Here is an 18929-nt window from a genome sequence, read left to right on the forward strand (position 1 = left end):
TGCTGGGGCTGGCGGGCACTGCGCGGTGCCGCTTTCCGTCCGCCTGGTCGTGGCCTGGCCGTGCGGTTCGGGTTTTCGCCTCACCTTCTCCGCGCCCAGCAGTCGGTCAGTCTGTCTCGGGGTGTGACTTGCGCCCGGGCGCACAAGCCGCTTTGCCGCCTGTCCGTGATGGGTAAAATGACTTCTTGCCCAGGTCTTGAAAAGCCAACGCCCTGTTAGCGCTGAGGTCCTTTCTCAAGACTCGCATTTCCCATGCCACGGGTAAAAATAAGCCGTCTAACTCATGCAAAATTATATCGCTTCTTTGACTGAACTGTACCTTCTTGCCCACAGGCTGCTTATTGATTGTTAATATAATGCACAGAAGAGCATGCAGTAGGAGCCCTAAGCTATTGCTTAATGCAGCTGGTTTAGCTGTAGTTCAGCATAGCTTGTTTCATAAACAAAGCAGGGGTGGAAAGAGAACTTAGTAAAGCCATGTGAAGTTAAAATTGTGTCCCACCTGCTGTTTTACCATTGCCTGAAAGAGAACAGTGATGTTAATATTGAGTCTTTTAGAAGTGCAACTTCACACTAAACTATCTTTCTGTACTTCAACGCAAAAAAAACCCCAAACCCAACACCGAGACATTGCAGGCCTGTCATTCTCACGTTTTTCTTTCCTGGTTGTTTCCCTATCTCCTGTTTTGCAGAAAAGATTACTTCAGTTCTCTTGTGTTTTGTCTTGCTATGCTAATCAAGCTTACTCATTTTAGTCTGCTTCCATGATACTGGTCCTTCATTTTCCTGAGACTCTTTAGCAGCATCTGTGTCTGGTACATGGTAATTCTGTGACAAAAAAATTATTCCAAACTGGGGGGACAAGCCTCACCTGAAATGTATGTGAAGTATGGATCTAAGCTAACAGGGTCTCCTGTTGGAAGGAAGCTGGGTACAAGGCGCAAATGCTGTTAGTGCTCTCAAGTGAGGCTTGGATGCAGAAAAGCTTAGGAATCTTTTGTCTTTTTCAGCTTATGGAAACTTCCTCAGGGTATGGAAGTTCTTTCTACTGTACAAAAGATGACCTTTTAGTCCGCCATGAATTTGTTTTGACACTTATCACTTTGGTCTCTGTTTTGCCAATTCTCTTTGCTGTTCTGATACTTTCCTATATTGCCATACCTTCCACATGCAGCTCACTAGTGTCTTATTTTTACCAAGGAGTTTTTTTAATATAGAACCTTAAACACCGTAAACATTCAGCTGAGTAACCTGTGTAATCTCAAAAGGTATTCTAAGTGGTCAGGTAGTACATTAAAAATACTGATTTGCACCATTTTGTAATGAATTTATTTTCTGTGCTACACGTAAAAGTAAATTATCTAAGTTTTCAGTCAGAGTTAAGCTAACACCTTCCTATATTGAATAATGATTCTAAACTTGATGGGGATCTCTTGAGTTCGGTCTATTTTTGGCTTCATTATAGTGACTAACTTCCAAAATACTGCATTTAGTGCTTCTTAAGAAACAACATGTAGGAATTTTTTTCCACCTACTACACTAGTTCTTCCAAGTAAAGCTGAATGAAAGATTGTTAACCCGGTGCTATAGCTCTATATGATGTTTGCATGTTAGCTGAATCAGAAGTTATGGCACTGACTACTTGCTCTGTGTGAAGATAAAACACATCCTTTTTTTACACTGTCTGTCAAGATGAAAGATTAAACTGGTTTTAACAATGCAGCCCTTTTTCTATACCAAGTGAACCAACTGTACCAAAATAGAATTGAGACTAAGAGTAGATGGTTTACAGAAAAGCTACAAAGCATGTGATGCAAGTGAGGAGACAAACGGATTGACATTTTGAGTAAAAAAAAAAAGGTAACATGACCTGGCAGGCTAGATGACTAAGTTCGGCTAACTAAATCTGTTTTGTGGTTTTTTGCCTAGTACTTGAGTAAGGATGCCTTAAGAAGACAACTATGGATAAATATATTAAAGTGCGAAAGATTGGAGAAGGATCCTTTGGGAAAGCAATTCTTGTCAAAGCTAAAGAAAATGGCCAACAGTATGTTATTAAAGAAATAAACATCTCTAAGGTGAGTGATTATTATTAATTACTGACCCATTCTTTTTGTATTCCTGTTCTTAAAAATCATTATTTTCCTTCTGAAGATGTCAAATAAGGAGAGGGAAGAATCAAGGAGAGAAGTTGCTGTATTGGCTAACATGAAACATCCCAATATTGTCCTGTATAGGGAGTCATTTGAAGGTAAGATTAATTAATACGGTAGAACCTGAAGTAATGATAGTAAGTTACTGTCTGTGCACTTTTTATTGCATGTAGTTTAAAAGTCAGTGTGTTTTCTCTCTTTAATCAGTCTCCTGCGTACTTTTATTACTTGCTTCAGTTCTTTTTGGTTGTATTTTTTTCACAATTCCCCAGCACATTTAAAAATAATAGTAATTTTTAAAAAGTGCAACAATTAAACAAATATTCATGTCTCGTCCTTACGTGCATCAATTTTTGTTGATGCTTAGATGAAAGGGTTATGTTCTGTTGTTTCTCCAGACTGTAAGTCTCCTTGAATACTTGTGTATACCCTAACGACTCGAATGCCTGTGTATGTTAAATATGAGTATGGTCTCCATTGGGGTATTGATAACCTAGCAAGAGCAATTTTATGTCAAAGTCTATTGTCTTAAAATGCAGTCTTCAGTAATTGCAATCATATCGTTGCTTTCAGAGCTGCAAAACCAGATGGAACTGTTTGCTTCATAAAGCTATGAAGGAAGGAGAAATATAATACCACATTGTTTCCCCAGTGAATGTCTTGGGAAATGAGCAGAACAGATAAAAGATTCCAAGAGCCTATCATATAGGTTAAAATACTGTTAAAAAACCAAGTATTTTTTGAGATCTGTTTAGGAGCACTGCTCTTTTCTCCTTTCCTTTCTTTCTGCTGACTTTCATATGTCTTTAGATTGGGGGCTTTTATTTTTTCTATTAATTAAATTAGAATTTTGTGCCATAGTCATATTGCACAGCCATAGTCTTCTGATTTATAAATCCATGTTTCTGACTTCTGTGTAATAGAGGCCTGTTCTTTAAGACTGCTTTTTTTCTTTTTACAAGGTAGATCCTGTAGTCTGTAGTTCACAAGACTTCATGTTGCATCTTTATTGCTAAAGCACATTGACTTTGAACATACTGATCTGGTTTATAAAAGAGAATTATTTCAGCAACAGGTCTGCAAGAAATCCAGACTCCTAGGGTCATCTTTTAAAATAATACCGATTATAAAGCTTAATCAAGATACAAACAGCTGTAAACACAATAGAAAAATCCTGGGTTTGATGTTTTGAAAGCCAAAGCATTCTGCAAGAGTGAAATTTAAGCGACTTAGATGATTTAATTAATTTTGACTCTATTTAGAGTTTTTTAAGTGCTATGACTAGCTATTTCATAAAATAAGAGTTTTTCTTTTGAGCAGCATGTGATTGATTTTATGCATTTGTTCAGCTCTTCTCAAAATCGTGCCTTATATGTGAGTAGTGTAGTTCTTGTGTTTTCGGTAAATTGCAATTTGCTTCTGCCTAATCTCTTTTTTTCATCAGTAACTGGACAAGATTGCATTGCGAAACAAAACTGTAACTTTGTATGAAATGTATTATATATGTTCATAGCTCCTAGTGGAAACTTGCATGGATTTTTGGAAGTCTCCCCAAATTTCACTCAAAAATGAGAAAATAATTGTTTCCATCTGTCATTGTCTGCTGGAAGTTTTATTACTGTTCTTCAGTCTCTGAAACGAACCGTATGTCTGGTATGCGAGCTGATGATTGTCACGTTCTTGCACTTAGTGTGAGTAACGCCTTGTCCAGGTAAAACTCCAAGAAAGAATTAGGCAAATAGAGGCAACTACCTGAATTAGATCTCTATAGAATGTTTGAAAGCAGGTTGGAGAATATAAATGCAATATGAAACCAAAGTGACACCTTTAATTTCATAGTAGTTTTGAACCCCATTTTGAGGCATTGGTAACAGATGTCATTTTTTTCTCTCCATAGCAAAATAGTCCAATGTTACCAGAAATGGGAAACTTATGTTGTGAAACTCAAAATAATAAAAGAATTTTTTGTGTGAAGTTTGAAAAAAGGACTAATAAATGATATCTGAACCTGCATGTGAAAAGGTTAAAGGTTGCTTTTTCTGTGACTGCAGTGAAGATATTAGAAAGGTATGTTAAAGATGGGGGTTTTTTTCCTTTTTGAAATATTTTGTGTTTTATTTTACAGAAAATGGCTGTCTCTACATAGTAATGGATTACTGTGAAGGAGGAGACCTGTTTAAAAAAATAAATGCCCAGAAAGGAATCTTATTCTCTGAAGATCAGGTAACAGCAGACTGCTGCTATAGTGTTTTGTTGCATGATACTTTTTCATGAGTTTTAAATTATTTTGAATCAGTTTGGTAGATAATGGTGGCTTAATCTAAAAGGAGGTTCTCTAATTGTGATTCTCCTTGCCATCAGTCACAGTAGTATCTTTAATTACAAAAAAAAAAAAAAAGTAGCTGGAAATGTTAATTGGGGTTTTGTCTGTGTGTGTAAAACGCTTTAAAAAAAGCTGGATCTCTTGCAAAGTAAACCAAATCTGAGAAATGACAAATACTTTAGGACAACATGAATATTTTTAAACCTTTGAAATTATTTTCTTTTTAAAGATACAATGGCATAGGATTACTGTTTTGTAATACTTAAAAATACATTTTAAAGTATTTTTAAGTATTAATCAGAAGTATAAAATAACATACTTTGTAAATATAATAATATGAAATACAGCAATATGAAGTTGCAATAATATGAAATACAGCAATATAATTCAAAAGTTTATTTTTCTATTAGAAAATACTTAATATTGTATTGGAATTATACCAGCAGATTTTCTTTTTCCATGATACTGGTTATAAAGTCATTTGTATTGTGGGAGAATCTGGAATAAGTGAGAGGATTTTATGTAGAGATTCGATTAAATTAAGTCAAAATAGATATGTAGGATTCAGTTTTTTTATTAAACTGACATGTGTTTCCTTGTTTATAAATTGTTTCTATGCTTTTGTGTCTGCATCCAGTAGGATCTAAATTTAGCTGTGGTTGGAAAGGCTTAGTAGTGTATTAGGTCTGTTGATGTATTTAGAATAGGGTAATCATGAAACGTTTTGGATATAATTTGTAAAACTTCATTTTTCTAATTTGGGCTCACTTTTACAAGAAGAACTTAAAATGGAAAAGTGAAAATTACACCTTGCGTTATACTGTAATTTTGACATGTATGTACTCTAAATTGGGAATGTGAAATCACTATTCACATGGAAAAGTTCTTACTGTTAGTCTCTTTTTATATTGTGATTTTTACAAATTTACAAAAAAAAAGGGTTTTGTTGGCTTGTTTATAATCTTCCAGTTATATATTGTTTGTTGCTTTTCTCATTGAAATCTGCTTTGTACTATTTTTCTTTTTAACGTAAAGTACATAAAATTACTGGATGATAAGTGTTTCTGTAAACATCAGTATGGATTTTTAGGACTCTTGGTTGATTAACTGACTGCAGGAGGACTTGTATCAGTTACAGCAAAAGTACAATATTTAAGATGCAAGTTCCATGTCAAACATTTTAGCCAATCAAATTCATACTTTTGTTAGCTTTATAATATGTAATGAAACTAGTAGTCTCAGACTTAATATCTAATTTGGGTTGTATGCATCTTTCATTTAAAAGTTTGCATTATAGTGACAGTACCGTTGTGTTTTTAATTCTTTTAAGGTATAAACGAAGATAGGCTTGTGGGAAGAGGGTAAAATCTTAAGTTATAATTATAATACTGATTTGATAATATCTTCAGTTATGTAATTGGGGAAGCTTTCAGATAAATAACAATGCTGATGTTGCATTTTCTTTTATGCATAGATTCTGGATTGGTTTGTACAAATCTGTTTAGCACTAAAACACATACATGATAGAAAAATCTTGCATCGGGACATAAAGTCACAGGTATGTAGGTAATTATTTTTTAACTGAATTTACTTCCAAAGTGGTTCCATTCATATCTTGCTACTGTAAGTTGGCAAATTATGGAAAATAGTCTTTTTACGTAAACACTGGAAACACTTTTTTCTTCACAATTGTCTGGAGGAGTTTTATGTGATACTTGTACAAACAGATGAGGCTATTTGATGAAGCCACTTGAGTATTACTCATATATTTGTGTGGGGACAGAAAAGGTTGTATTTTAGAATGTGTAACAGTGTTTTCTTTAATGTTGATGAAGTAGGACTAGAATAAGTCTGATGTTTTATAGTAGTCAGTAACACTACTGCTAGTGACTTCAGAGTGATTGAATGGTAGAAAACTTTATTCTTCCCAAAACATGTTGAGAACAAAAAGTGTGCAATTGTATGAATGTTTTAATTAACAGACTTCTTAAAATTTCTGTATCAAGAATATATTTTTAACCAAAGATGGAACAATACAGCTGGGAGATTTTGGGATCGCCAGAGTTCTTAACAGGTAACTCCTTTTTGATGCTGTTTTCTCTGACTTAATCTAAATCACTTTGATCTAGGAAAACATAATCTGTGCTTTTCATGTCAGTTAACTAGTTAACATAATTCTTTTTTTTCTTCTTAGTACTGCCGAGTTGGCTCGCACTTGCATAGGAACGCCATACTATTTATCGCCTGAAATATGTCAGAACAAACCTTACAACAATAAAAGGTACTAATAAACATTTTATTAAATATTTTTGGTAAGGAGAAGAAAGTGAGTTCTTTAGAAATCAAAAGCTGTTCTATTCATATGGTGGTGAATAGACGTTAGTTCATCTCTTACCTAAGAACGTACCGAGTCTCACTGTACAAGTGTGACCTTAGTAGGTCTGTGCAGTACAAAGCAATGTGATGCAGAGATGACTTAGCTTAATGCTCTAAGTTCTAGATCTAGCTGTGTTCTTAATTATGGCTCCACTTTAGCCTATCTACACACTAGCTGTACTGCCTCAATTTATGCAGTATGAATGTGAAACCATGTTAAGAATGAAATCACAAACACAGTAATTGGATTCTCAAAGCACACGTGTAGATAGGTGGCTCAGCTTGCTTCAGATAAAAGTCATACAGATACTTTGCTTATATGTTTGCTGTCCTGGCAGTAAGCTGTATCTGGTAACAGCATCTCTAATGTAATTAACATGGTCACTATCAAGTTAGTCTTCTGCTTCAGTAAGCTGCTGCATCCATTGCTGTGAGTGCCTTACACTAATTTCAATTGGTTTCTTAAAAGATAAAAATTATTGTAGTTCCTTGTCCCTTAATTTCTCCTACATGGGATTTATTATCCAATGGTATTCTAACCAAATTCTGTAATCCTATAATGAGTGAGGGTAAGGTAACTCAATGTTAAACAGAGTAAATTGACTTTAAGAATTTTATTTGCTGAACTGGGTGGTGGTTTTTGTTTAGGTTTTTGTTTGTTTAATTCAAAGACACTCAGGCAAATGTATACATTTAAAGAAAGAAAGCCTTTGTCCGTATTTTGTCTAATTTCTCTGATTGGGGTGGTTCAGATGAAAAAGTCTAAATAAAATCTGGAGCCAAGATAACCCCAACTGGTTTTCAGGTTCGCCTTATTTTTGGTTGTTGAATTCTTTTTTTGTTTGGGGTTTTGTGGGTTGGGGGGGAGGGGGTGGAAGATAGAAGGGAGCTTTTACATACTCAAAATACAACCTTTTCTTTTCCTTTTCAAAGATAGACTTCACAGATACAAGTTACATGGCAATGTTACACCTAGAACTAATTCTTAAGTATGTTCTCTTTGATTTAGTGATATCTGGGCCCTTGGTTGTGTTCTCTATGAAATGTGCACACTTAAACATGCGGTGAGTAGAAACTTCTTGTTTCTTTAAAAGAATAGTGATTTCAAACAGGGATTTTTCCTGATGTTACACAGATGTGTTTCAGTTGATGAAAGGCTTTCATGGTGACTATTTAAAATTACCATCAACATTTTAATCTCCTCTTCCTATGCTGGCCAACATTTTCCATCTGTGTTTTGGTTCATGCCAATCTCTCCAGAAAATGTATATTTTGTTTTCAATGTAGGTTTTTAATGAACTGTGTTAGCTGAAAAAATTGTTAGGTGCTGTAAGAAATGATACTGTGAGTAGTGTTCCTTTCTTTCAAAAAACTTGGCATTTTCATTGAAAGTCTGAATTTGGACTGTCGGCTTTTGTGCAGATGGGTTAATGCATTTCTGTTTACAACAGAAACAGTTCTTAGAAAAACTCCCAAGGTGACAGAGTTGCCTTTTTTGTGTGCGTTGTTTTGAAGAATACATCTTTATCATCCGTTTTCCAGTTAGGAAGGGAAGAAAAAACATTTTTTCTGTCTTGTTTTGGTTGTGGGTTTTTGGGTGGTTTTGGTTTTTTTTAATAGCTATTTTTATTAAAAGAAAAAACATGAAAACGTGCAAATCAGAAGAAAAGTTTCAAGGGGTAAGGATTTTGTTTCATTTCAAGCTTTTGTAATTTCTTACTGCTTGGTCTTTTCTGTGGCAGCAATGCTGACAATGTTGCCTTTCTGAGAGTTGGTGGCAATAGGTTGTTTTCTGTGAGCTGGGTGATATGTATGGTTTTCGTTTTATTGTACAAAGGAATTGAAATGGTGTGCTCTGCTTCCTGAGCTTAAGCTGAAGTCTAAGCATTCCTTTGGATTTTACACTGAATGAGTGGGAATGCTTTACATTCTTTCATTTGAAATGTGGCTTTGCTAAAAAGGGCAGAGGGCATGTGGTAGTTTGAAAGTGTTTGGGAGAGGAGATCAAGCAGATAATTATATAATTATTTCATATATAATTCATAAATATTTCATATATATTCATATATATGAAATATATAATTATATATCATTGTCAGTCTAGATCTGGAGGGAAATAATTATTTGTTAGCAAAATTTATATCTCTATAGTGTGAAATATCTGTATTATGATGTATTTATGATCAGAATACTTGTCAGCAGATTATTGTAAACTGCTGATGTAAACTGTTGGTGGCCTTGAAAATTTGTTTGGTGTGTTGAGGCAAGGCAAGGTGTGTTTGGTTTTTTGTTTTCCTCTTGATCTTTATATGCAGCCTTACATGTGGACAGATAGTAAGTAATACGTAGTAAGTGTTTTCTTTCTTGTGTGATATAGTTTGAAGCTGGTAACATGAAGAACTTGGTACTGAAGATAATCTCTGGACCTTTTCCTCCTGTTTCTGTGCATTACTCCTATGACCTACGTAATCTGCTGTCACAGTTATTTAAAAGGAATCCTAGGAATAGACCGTCAGTAAACTCCATATTGGAGAAAAACTTTATAGCCAAACGGGTTGAAAAATTTCTCACACCACAGGTATGGAGTTAGTTTTAATTCTAATTTTGCTAAAAACATCATAGGACTTTTCCTTTTCTTTATTCTAATGTCAATATACAACATGAGAAATTGGAGTAATTGTATTCCCTACAGCTTTTATAGAGACACTTTCATTTGAGGAAAAAGGAGTTTTACTACAAACGGTAAAGAAAAATCTCAAATTATTTAAGTAGTTGGTAGTTTTCACAAACAAATTTAAATTGACATTTTCTTAAGTGCATTGTTTTGTGTGTTTTTCTACCTAGTGAGGAATTGAGTGAGGTGTTGTTTTGTTTAGATAGGCATTTTTTCATAAAATGGTGCTGTCAATGACTTCAGCATCACTTCTTTATCATAATTTTTTCAATCCATTTTTTGTTTGGAATTTGGAATGGCCTGAAAGTGTGTTCTGTGAAATATTGCTAAATAAACTAATCTTTAAATTTCTTTATGTTTAAATGTATCACGTGTATATAACCTAGAAGAAGTTGCTCACTATTTGGTTCAGATCTGTTGATATCATTTGATATCTATTCATGTCCTTTTAATATAAATCTAATCAAAAGAGATCAAGATTAACAAGTGACTAATAGTACTGATACGAGGTAAATAAATATAGACAGAGAAGGGACATGGAGGAAATGAATGCAAAAGGAGACCTCACTAAGTATAAAGAATTCTAGTGGATTTTAGCTCAAAAGTAAAGAAATTTCAGGAGAAGGTCATATATAATTGGAACTTCAATTGTAAATGAAATAGACTTTCAACTAATAATAGTTCAGATGAAAGTCCCAATAAAAGGTAAGATTCAGAAGTCTTTACAGATAGGTTTGTTGTCCTAACTTTTACAACAGTTATAGTTTGATCTGATTTTATTTCCGGTAGCTAGAATGGATATGAAATTTTTATTTGGGGTTAGTCCGGCAAAGTATCATTAGTAATAGACTACTACCAGATGATGATACGAATTTCTCCTAGATTGAGTGTGAATACTTGCACACAATTCTTCCAACTGAATCAATAACATGTTCAACTTAGAGATGCTGCCTGATCTTAAAAACAACAAACCCCCGCACCCACAAAGCACCTTTTACTAAATGTATCAATCACTGGTACCTTCGTACTCAGCCGGAGGTGGTCATTCTGTGACGCAGCTGCAATGCCTATTTGCTTTGTTTCATCCATGGTTAATGCTGTTGTCCTCTGCTTTCCTTAGTCTAAACCTAAGAGATCTTCCATAGTTGTCATCTTCAACATGTTGCAGCTATTGCTGAAATCTTGCTCTTAAATGACAGGAAAACAGTCTTCCAGTTTTGGATGAATTCTTTTTTAATTTTCATAGTTACTAAGTTACAGTAAAGAGTGGATCTCAATTAGCATCAGTTTTAAAAAAAAAAAAAAAAAAGGCTTTTTGAAAGGTACTGGAAGAGTCATGTTTCTCTTCTGTCAGTAGCTGTGTTATCATGGAAACACCACACTTCAGTTGTTACAGCTTACCACCCAGATAAAAGCTTCAAGATCACTGAAATACCATTAGTAGGAGACGATTCTCGTGTGTGACTTCTTGCTTATAGAATCTTTTGATGACAGACTGTATAGGTTAAAAAAAGTTTCTCTGCAATCATGTGCAGAGTCCTAAGTTCTGCACTTTGGCTCTTGGTTTTTTTCAGTTTTTAACTCCTCAGCATCCATTGTAACTGACTGGTAGCCTCTAAGCAAATAAAAATAATCTGGATAGTTCAGGATTCAATAAAGACTATTCCTTAAAACCTTGTGGTTTAGCGACTATTCGGTTAACATTGCTGTCAATTGTTGTCAGAACGTTAAGTAACACATTCCTGGCATGCTCCATCTCTAGAAAGATGGTCTGTAGTATGGGCATTATCTGTCTGCAAGTAGCTCTACTGTTGTAAAAAATACCTTTGCAGTTCCCATCCTTTGAATATTCTGTATTGGTAGCACCAGTTGCAGCACTCAGATTCAGCAAGAAATTTCAGAGCAGGAGGTTAGCAAATGAGAACATGGTGCTGGGTCAGCTAAAAGTCAGTCTCGCTCCGTCTCCTGTGGGCAGTGAACACTGGCTATAAACAGTGCCTGGTGAAGCGTATAAGAGCAAGGCAAGCCAATGTGACATTACCCTATAATACTCTCCCAGCCTTCATCTTTTGTTGTCTCAATTGCATCAGCTCAGGAAGCATCTTTGATATTTAGTCGTCCTCAATAGATTTCTTGTCTGTGAACTTACCTGATTTTTCCTTGAACCTGTGTATGTTTTTACTATCAGTAAGAAATTTCACAGGTCTGCTACTTGTTGCAGAAAGCATCAACTTTGTTTATTCTAAACCTTCCTCCTTGTATTCAGTTGTACCCCACTTATATTGGTATTATCATTTGCTGCCCTTGTGTGTTTCTCTGCTTTCTCTGCAAAATCACAGGTGGTATCCTAGACCTGTCACATTACATCTTGGTCATCTTTTTATAGGCTGAAGAGCAAGCTTACTTGTTCTTTGTACTGAAGCTTTTCAACACTTTTAATTATCCTTGCTGCTCTTCTCAGAACCTTTTTCATTTCTACTACATGGTTTTTGAGGTGTTGGGTTCAGAACTACATACAGTGTTCAGTGTGATGTGAGATGATGGCCTATTCATGTTTGAATGTTCTTTGTCTAGACTTCAATTTTTTTTACTCCAGTAAGGCTGTTTTCCAGATTTTATTATGCTAATTTGATATGCCTGACAGCACACCGTGTATGTTGTTCCTAGATATCCACATATTGTAGTCATCTTCCCATCTTGAAAAGGGTAGAGAAACTAAAAACTGCAAATGTTTCTAAAGGACTATTTTTTTTGACACAAGATGTCTGAGAATTTGAGGTGAAATTTGGCAACTATACAGAAGTCTAAAATGAACCATGCGTAAAACTATGTTGATGCTCACATAACTTTCTTCTAGATTCTTAGCTAGCTCACAAATGAGGTAACATGTGCCACCCAGAAGTCAGACTAAATTGCTTTTTTAAAATTATTTGAGTAGTTATGCCAAAAAATTTGACAATACTGAATCCAGCTTCATATTAATGTTAGTGATACTAAATTGAATACATAAAGTTGAGTATTCATTTAAATTTAAGTTACAGTGAATACTATTAGTTAGACGCTTACTGGGAGTGGCACACTTCTCCGTAAAGGAGTTCTTTCTACCTTCAGACATAAATACTGTTGGCTAACTGTTCAACTTTTTGTTTAGCTTATTGCAGAAGAATTCAATCACAAAATCTTCCAGAAGTTTGGACCACATGCTGCACCTGGTAAGTAAGTGTGTAAAGCGCTTTTGTGTTCAGCTCTGGCAAGATAGTGTACGTAGCGTTGTTCTTTTATTGGTTTTGGTGTGTTCTTATACCTGATTCTGGAAGTTTCAGGAAAAAAGAGAGGGAAGCAATTTTCCCCTCTCTTCCTGGGAGGTGGATGTATGTAGGGTACAAATGATGCAAGTATAAGCTATGGTCCTGTAGTATTTCAGGTGTACTTTTTCGTCTTGCAGTATGCTACGCTTCCAAAATTTAATGAGACTCTGAAGACTGCACGTACTGGAAATAATTTGTATGTTGTTATTGTATGATTTCCGCGCCGCCCCCCTCCCCTCCCCCCCCACCTTCCTAATGAGAAATTGGTAATGAGAAATACCATTTCTTGTAAAAATGTGGGAGGTTTTGTTAGAGATTCCAGGGCTGAAGTCCTGTCTTCAGCCCAAAGCAGTAGAATTTCTGCTTCTGGTAGCAAATTAGTTTGTGTTTCACTTTGTCAAGATGGTCTTACCTTACTTCGTTTTCCTGCATTATTTTACCCTTTTTTTCCTAGATTTTCTTTCCCTTTCTTTATTTTGTTTCCTTGTAATTACTTGAAGCTGTGGCAGGTGCTTTGGTGTCTTCTAATAGTGTTATGTAAGTGTTTCACTGCTGTTCTGCTATTCTGTAGTAAGAGAGCCCTGCTAGCACAGAATCAAATCCACAATATTGGCATATTTTCAGGAACTCTGCAGGGAAAACAATATCCCTGAAGGCTGTTGAAGCTCTTCCAGAACTCATCTGCTGACAATAGTGTTGCATTCCAGTGTTGTTAGTGGAGGGAGGCCTGTCTCTCCATTCCACTAGGAAAACTTTTCCCTGTGTCCATGACAATTGGATAATAAAGCATGGCAGCTGAAATAAGCTTCAGTTCTTCAGTTTGAAATGTGGGATTGTGTTCTGCTGTTTCTTATCAAGCATGAAATTTAGACGAGCTGTTTTGGACAAGTTGGGTATATTGCACTTATGCATCAGCCTATGTGAATGAAATGTTAGCAGTTCACCCAAGACCTTGGGAAAGGGAAATACAGTACACTGGACAGCCTGGGTAGCTGTTTTTTGTCTTTTTAGCTAAAAGACCAGCACAAGAACAAGTACTGACTTCAGTTGCATCAGCTCAGAAAATTACCAAACCTGCTGCAAAATATGGAGTGCCTCTAGTGATCAGGAAGTCTTGTGATGCACCTAAAAAGCCTAATGAGAAGAAGCCATTGGCTAAATCTAGACAGGTAAGAAGCTCAGTTACTTAAATTGAACTGTTTTGTTCATACCTTATTTAAATGCTATGAAAATATTATGCATTCCTTTTCAAAATGTTTTTTATTGGACACACGCATCTGCAGAGAAAGTAGTAGTAGTTGAAATGTTTGGCTTGCTTCATTATTGATTTTTTTGTTTAGTTGGTTTTAATATAATGATTTTTGGAAACTGCTGCCTTAGGTTCGGTTTTTAATTCCACTACTGAATTAGATGTGCTTTGCATGTTTTCAGTTCCTTTGTTGGTATTGACTACTCTCAGAAATATTGGAATTCTGTCAGGTATACCAAGATCATTGACACTGGTTAAGAATCTTTGCATTTCTCTTCCATGTTCAAAAATAATCTCAAATTCTTAATACATAGAAAACTTTTTTAGTCATTTTCTAAGGTGTTGTCAGCCAGAGGACTTGCGCAACTTAAAGAGGAATTTCCCAGACTTAATTCCATGAGCTAATGAGAAATAGTCTTCTGTATACCTTCATATGGTACTTTTGATCTTTCTTCCAGTCACCTTCTCTGTTATCCTTATTACATAAAACTTTTTTTTTCTCTCTCTCTTTATTCCTTTAATTACTGCATGGCCAGGGGATGTTTATGATACAGCTAATTTTGAGCTATATGCACGTGCCAAACAACTAGCAACCATAATACTGAGATCTCTATGCATCTGTTAAATTTGATAGGTGGATAGAAAATTATCCTTGGGATATAAATTATCCTTGAGGTTCAAAAGTTATCGGAGGTTTAGGGAAAAGCTCATTGATCACACAAGCCTTGTTGGCTTGTGATACACCTTTTGAAAAAGAGAGCGAGAAGAAGGGAATGCATAGGCTTCTTGTGTGTCCTTATGAGATCATGAGTTTTTTATGTTTTAAGGCTCGGTTGCGCAACCGTCTCCTAGTCTGCTGCTCTTTATAATTAGTTTCACCAGCCAACACCAATCCAACTTGCATAGAGACTCAAAAGCGGCAGGGCAGAGACTGAGGAAATATCCTCTTGTTGCATATAAGGAGTCAGTAATGCTGCAATTTTAAGACGTATTCTTTGTGTGGATTGTACCTAGTAACAAGGGATAAGATGTAGGATAGAAACAATGGCTACAGTGTTAATACAAATTTTCTTCTCTTTGCTGTTGTTCCAGGGTAGTCTGAGCTTGCAGCTCTCAACAAGCTTTTCAGAGGAGCATGTAATAATCATCTCCTTTGTTCAGTGATATTACGTTAACTCACTGTAGTTGAACTACATTGACTTAAGTCTCTAAAGGTGTCCATCTTCCGAAATACTTGATTTTAAAGTACTCATTTGATAGGATTTTAGGTCTCAAAAGAACGTATTATGAAGCTCTATGTGTTCTAGTACGGTCAGAAAAAAAAAATGCTTTAAAAGTAACCATCACTCTTGAGAAGATTAGGGTAAGCAGCATGGTTTGTTACATGTAGCTGCTTCTTTACCAGGTGTTCAATAGTGGCTGCGTTCTCCTCTTCCATAAATAACAAGAACCTTGGTTAGAGTTACCCAATGAAAGAGCCTAAGGATAACCTAATAAATCCATTCTCCAAATAAAAGAGAATCTTAATATCTAGGGACCCTCAAAGACTAATAATAGGAAAAGATTGTAATGCGGAATGATATTGTCAGAGAAGAAAAATTAAGACAAAACAGATTTTAAAATTACTGCCTTCAGCTTTCAAGACAGAGCTTTTAGTAGAGGATGAACAAGTATACTAGCATTTACCCCGAGATCCTAGGAGAGCTTTTCATTTAAAACCTCCTGAGTAAGTAATTATTTTAAACCCCATTTTGCACCTACTAAGTTGTGGGTTTAAGATTTTTTTTTTTCCCTGATTAGAATTTTTCTCTCATTCTGGCATCGTGCTATCTAATTTGAAGTTTCACCTTCTATCCAGGCCTTTCCAACTCCAGTGAAGAAAATGAATCCAGGAGAAGAAAGGAGGAAAATGTGTGAGGTGTGATAAAATCATCTGTTAATTTTCAAACTAAGCAAAAGCTAAGTGCAGAGCAAGAATGACAAAATGAAACCTTCAAACCTTTCTTCCTTATCTTTTTTCCCAAACATTATGTAACAGTGATTTTTAAAAAAAATTTTTTTTTAATCTTCGTGGACACATACCAGCAATTGGAGCACTAATGTTTCTTGACAGAGACTTGACAGAATAATGGCTCAGTAACAAATACCAAATTATATGCTTATTTTTCAGGAACCTTCAAAAAAGAAAAGGTTAGAATTGCCTGAAAAAGAAAAACGTCAGAGAGATCAGGTAGACAAGATTCTTGGGACTTTCTTTTTCCACCCTTAGTAATTTTAATGAAATATCTTGTGGTGTGGTGTGGTGTTGCGTAAGAATATGGAGTAGTTCGATTTCCCAGTTACTAAACATGTTTCATCCTTACACATTGCAGATCAGTTTACTGAAGGCAGATGAAATGAGAAGATTGGAAAAAGAAAGGGTAAAATATGTTTAAAATGTGTAATAGTGACGTTCAATTTTTACTTAGTGATTCCTTGAATTATGTTTTCCTGTATTGTTTTCTCCTTCAGATGGAACGAATAAACAGAGCCAGGGAACAAGGATGGAGGAATGTGCTTGGTTCAGGTGGAAGTGGTGATGTTAAGGTTGGCAGCAGATGCAGAAATGTGGTGTAGTCTGTTCCCCCCACCTTTGGTTATCTGGCATGGTCTTCTCTTTTCAGAAAGATCTGCTCTTGGAGGTCACCTCTCGGGGCTGCCCATTATTAATCTATGGATAATTTACGAGAAACTGTGCAACAGACTCTCTTCCCTGGCTTTTTGGAGATCATGTGCAATTTTCATTTTTAATACTTACTAAATTTCTGAATCTCTTCTCTTTCTGCCAGTGATGGCTTTCATGCACCACTTTCTTTTTTCCACTCCTGCTTTTGCTACTTTTCCTGTGCTGAATCTATGCATGAACAGCTTCTCTCACATTCAAGTTTGCTCTTGAATTCTTTTGTTGATACCTTTTTCCGGGTTTTCATATTATGATAATGGGCCTCTTCCCCAGTATTAATGCTTCTAAGCATTCTTTGTTATTTAGCAACATAAATGTTTATATATACTGATAAGTTTTTCAGGAGGGGGGTGAAAAATCCTGAGTAAATCTAATTATTTTTTTCTGAAAGCAGTAAACTCTTTAGCCATTCACTTCTTACATAATTTAATTACATAATTTAATCTGATTCCTATGACAGTTTCTTTTTGCCTGTTTGTGTGCGTCATAGTTTCATGGAAACATAACTGTTCGGGGAAGTAGTCTTACTTGAATGTAAAGGTCTGGGTACTTTCATAAGACAGAGCAGGAATTTAAGTATTGCTGTGGTGTAAATCTATCTGACAATATGAAATGGATTAAAACACAGCTATTTGTTGGGGTGGTAGCGAGTCTTACAAAAATACTTGGCCTGAACATGTTTAGTAGGGTTTTTGTAAACAAGCTCTGACTGAGCAGTAGAGTCAAAATGAATAGAGGTTTTATTTTCTGTTCCTTTTACAAGAATATGAGGATTACACAAGCACTTGACCAGGTTTCAGTAGCTGCTTATTAAATATATTATTTCAAAATAGACATCATCTTTGGATGTGTGCCATACATGGTATCAGTAAAACTTAAATATAAAAGCAAACTTAAGCATACCAGACTTCAAAAACTACCAGGTGCTGATTTAATAGAAAAATCAAAAAACATCGTTTGGTTCCTATGCCATCCTTCTCTCTCTCTCAAGATGAAACTGGCAGGCACCATTACGAGATTTCATATAACACAATGTATCAGCATTGTCATGGTTTGGATGAGAGCTACATATGTTCCTGAAAACAATCATGTTTCTGATTAACTTTGAGAGTATTATTGCAAGGTCCTTAGACACTGTGAACATGTGAAGTGTTCTGTTGTAGCTACAGCTGCATCATTATCAGTATTCTCAGTCATCTAGGGAAACTGAGGTTTAGTGGCTGTGTATATTTTTACTAAGTGTCAGTGGTGTAAAATGCCGTAGCAGACATGCTTTAAAATTCATTGAAATGTCTTCTCCAAATTGGATAGTTTAGTACAAATCTTACTGCAGGTCGCTAGGTTATCATCATTCCAGGTTTCCATATACTGTTATAGTATTCTTGACTTAATTATCCCTTTCCTTTGTCCAACATGAAAACAGTGTATCCAGCAACTCCCTGATGATGCTGTCGAATAGCATTGTTCAAGCTTTGCAATAATGCAAGCCGTATAGCCTCTTAGGAAGGCACAGCAGGGTCATGCACTGCATGATTTTCTCCTCCTATTGTCTTTTTGGGTTCGTTGCTGGCACTTGTTTCTGAGGCAAAGTAGGGAAACTTTGGGTTTGTGGTTTTAGCAGGAGCTGTAACTGTTCTGCAGACTGTTCTGTGTTGATGAGCACCTGCTTCATAGCATTTGCCTAGAGATTGATCAAATTATTTCTTTAGATAATCCTTTTGAAAACTGAGCTCTAATAATGATCGGTGAAACCTTGAATAGTGTCTAAAGCAAGACTTTTCCTTCTATTTGTAGAAACTATAGTCTTGTATAGTAAATTCTTTTTATTCAGACGAACAGTATACCTGCATATTTATTTGAATGCCTGGATAATTCTTTCAGTTAATATTCTATCATATGGATTATGGGGAGCTATTGATGGGTGTCGAGCAACTGAAACTCAGAATATGAGCTAAATTCCATTGTCAAATACAATCTGTTCAAGAACTTCTAAGTAAGCAATCTTAAACCTGTCACATCTGCACTCACTTATTTGAATTTATTTAAAATACTCAAGACCACTCTGGAAGGAACATCGACACTATTGTTAAAACAAATTCCATAGATTCACTACCATGGGCTATT

General features: G+C 35.5%; 1 protein-coding gene across 1 annotated transcript in view; it reads left to right on the forward strand.

The window, feature by feature from the left end:
• Positions 1-1961: 1961 nt before the first annotated feature.
• Positions 1962-18929, forward strand: part of NEK1 (NIMA-related kinase 1) — a gene marked incomplete at its 3' end in the record, with an annotated part of 30297 nt that continues 13329 nt past the window's right edge. Inside the window, exons 1-14 of the mRNA XM_009586811.1 lie at positions 1962-2078; positions 2155-2251; positions 4279-4376; positions 5951-6034; positions 6483-6550; positions 6671-6757; positions 7862-7916; positions 9230-9430; positions 12678-12738; positions 13846-14003; positions 15942-16001; positions 16254-16313; positions 16456-16503; positions 16595-16669. Of these exons, the coding sequence (XP_009585106.1) occupies positions 1962-2078; positions 2155-2251; positions 4279-4376; positions 5951-6034; positions 6483-6550; positions 6671-6757; positions 7862-7916; positions 9230-9430; positions 12678-12738; positions 13846-14003; positions 15942-16001; positions 16254-16313; positions 16456-16503; positions 16595-16669 (1269 nt within the window). The remainder of the gene's footprint in view (positions 2079-2154; positions 2252-4278; positions 4377-5950; positions 6035-6482; positions 6551-6670; positions 6758-7861; positions 7917-9229; positions 9431-12677; positions 12739-13845; positions 14004-15941; positions 16002-16253; positions 16314-16455; positions 16504-16594; positions 16670-18929) is intronic.

This window comes from Fulmarus glacialis, unplaced genomic scaffold (assembly GCF_000690835.1).
Source record: "Fulmarus glacialis isolate BGI_N327 unplaced genomic scaffold, ASM69083v1 scaffold47501, whole genome shotgun sequence".
Taxonomy (NCBI): Eukaryota; Metazoa; Chordata; class Aves; order Procellariiformes; family Procellariidae; genus Fulmarus; species Fulmarus glacialis.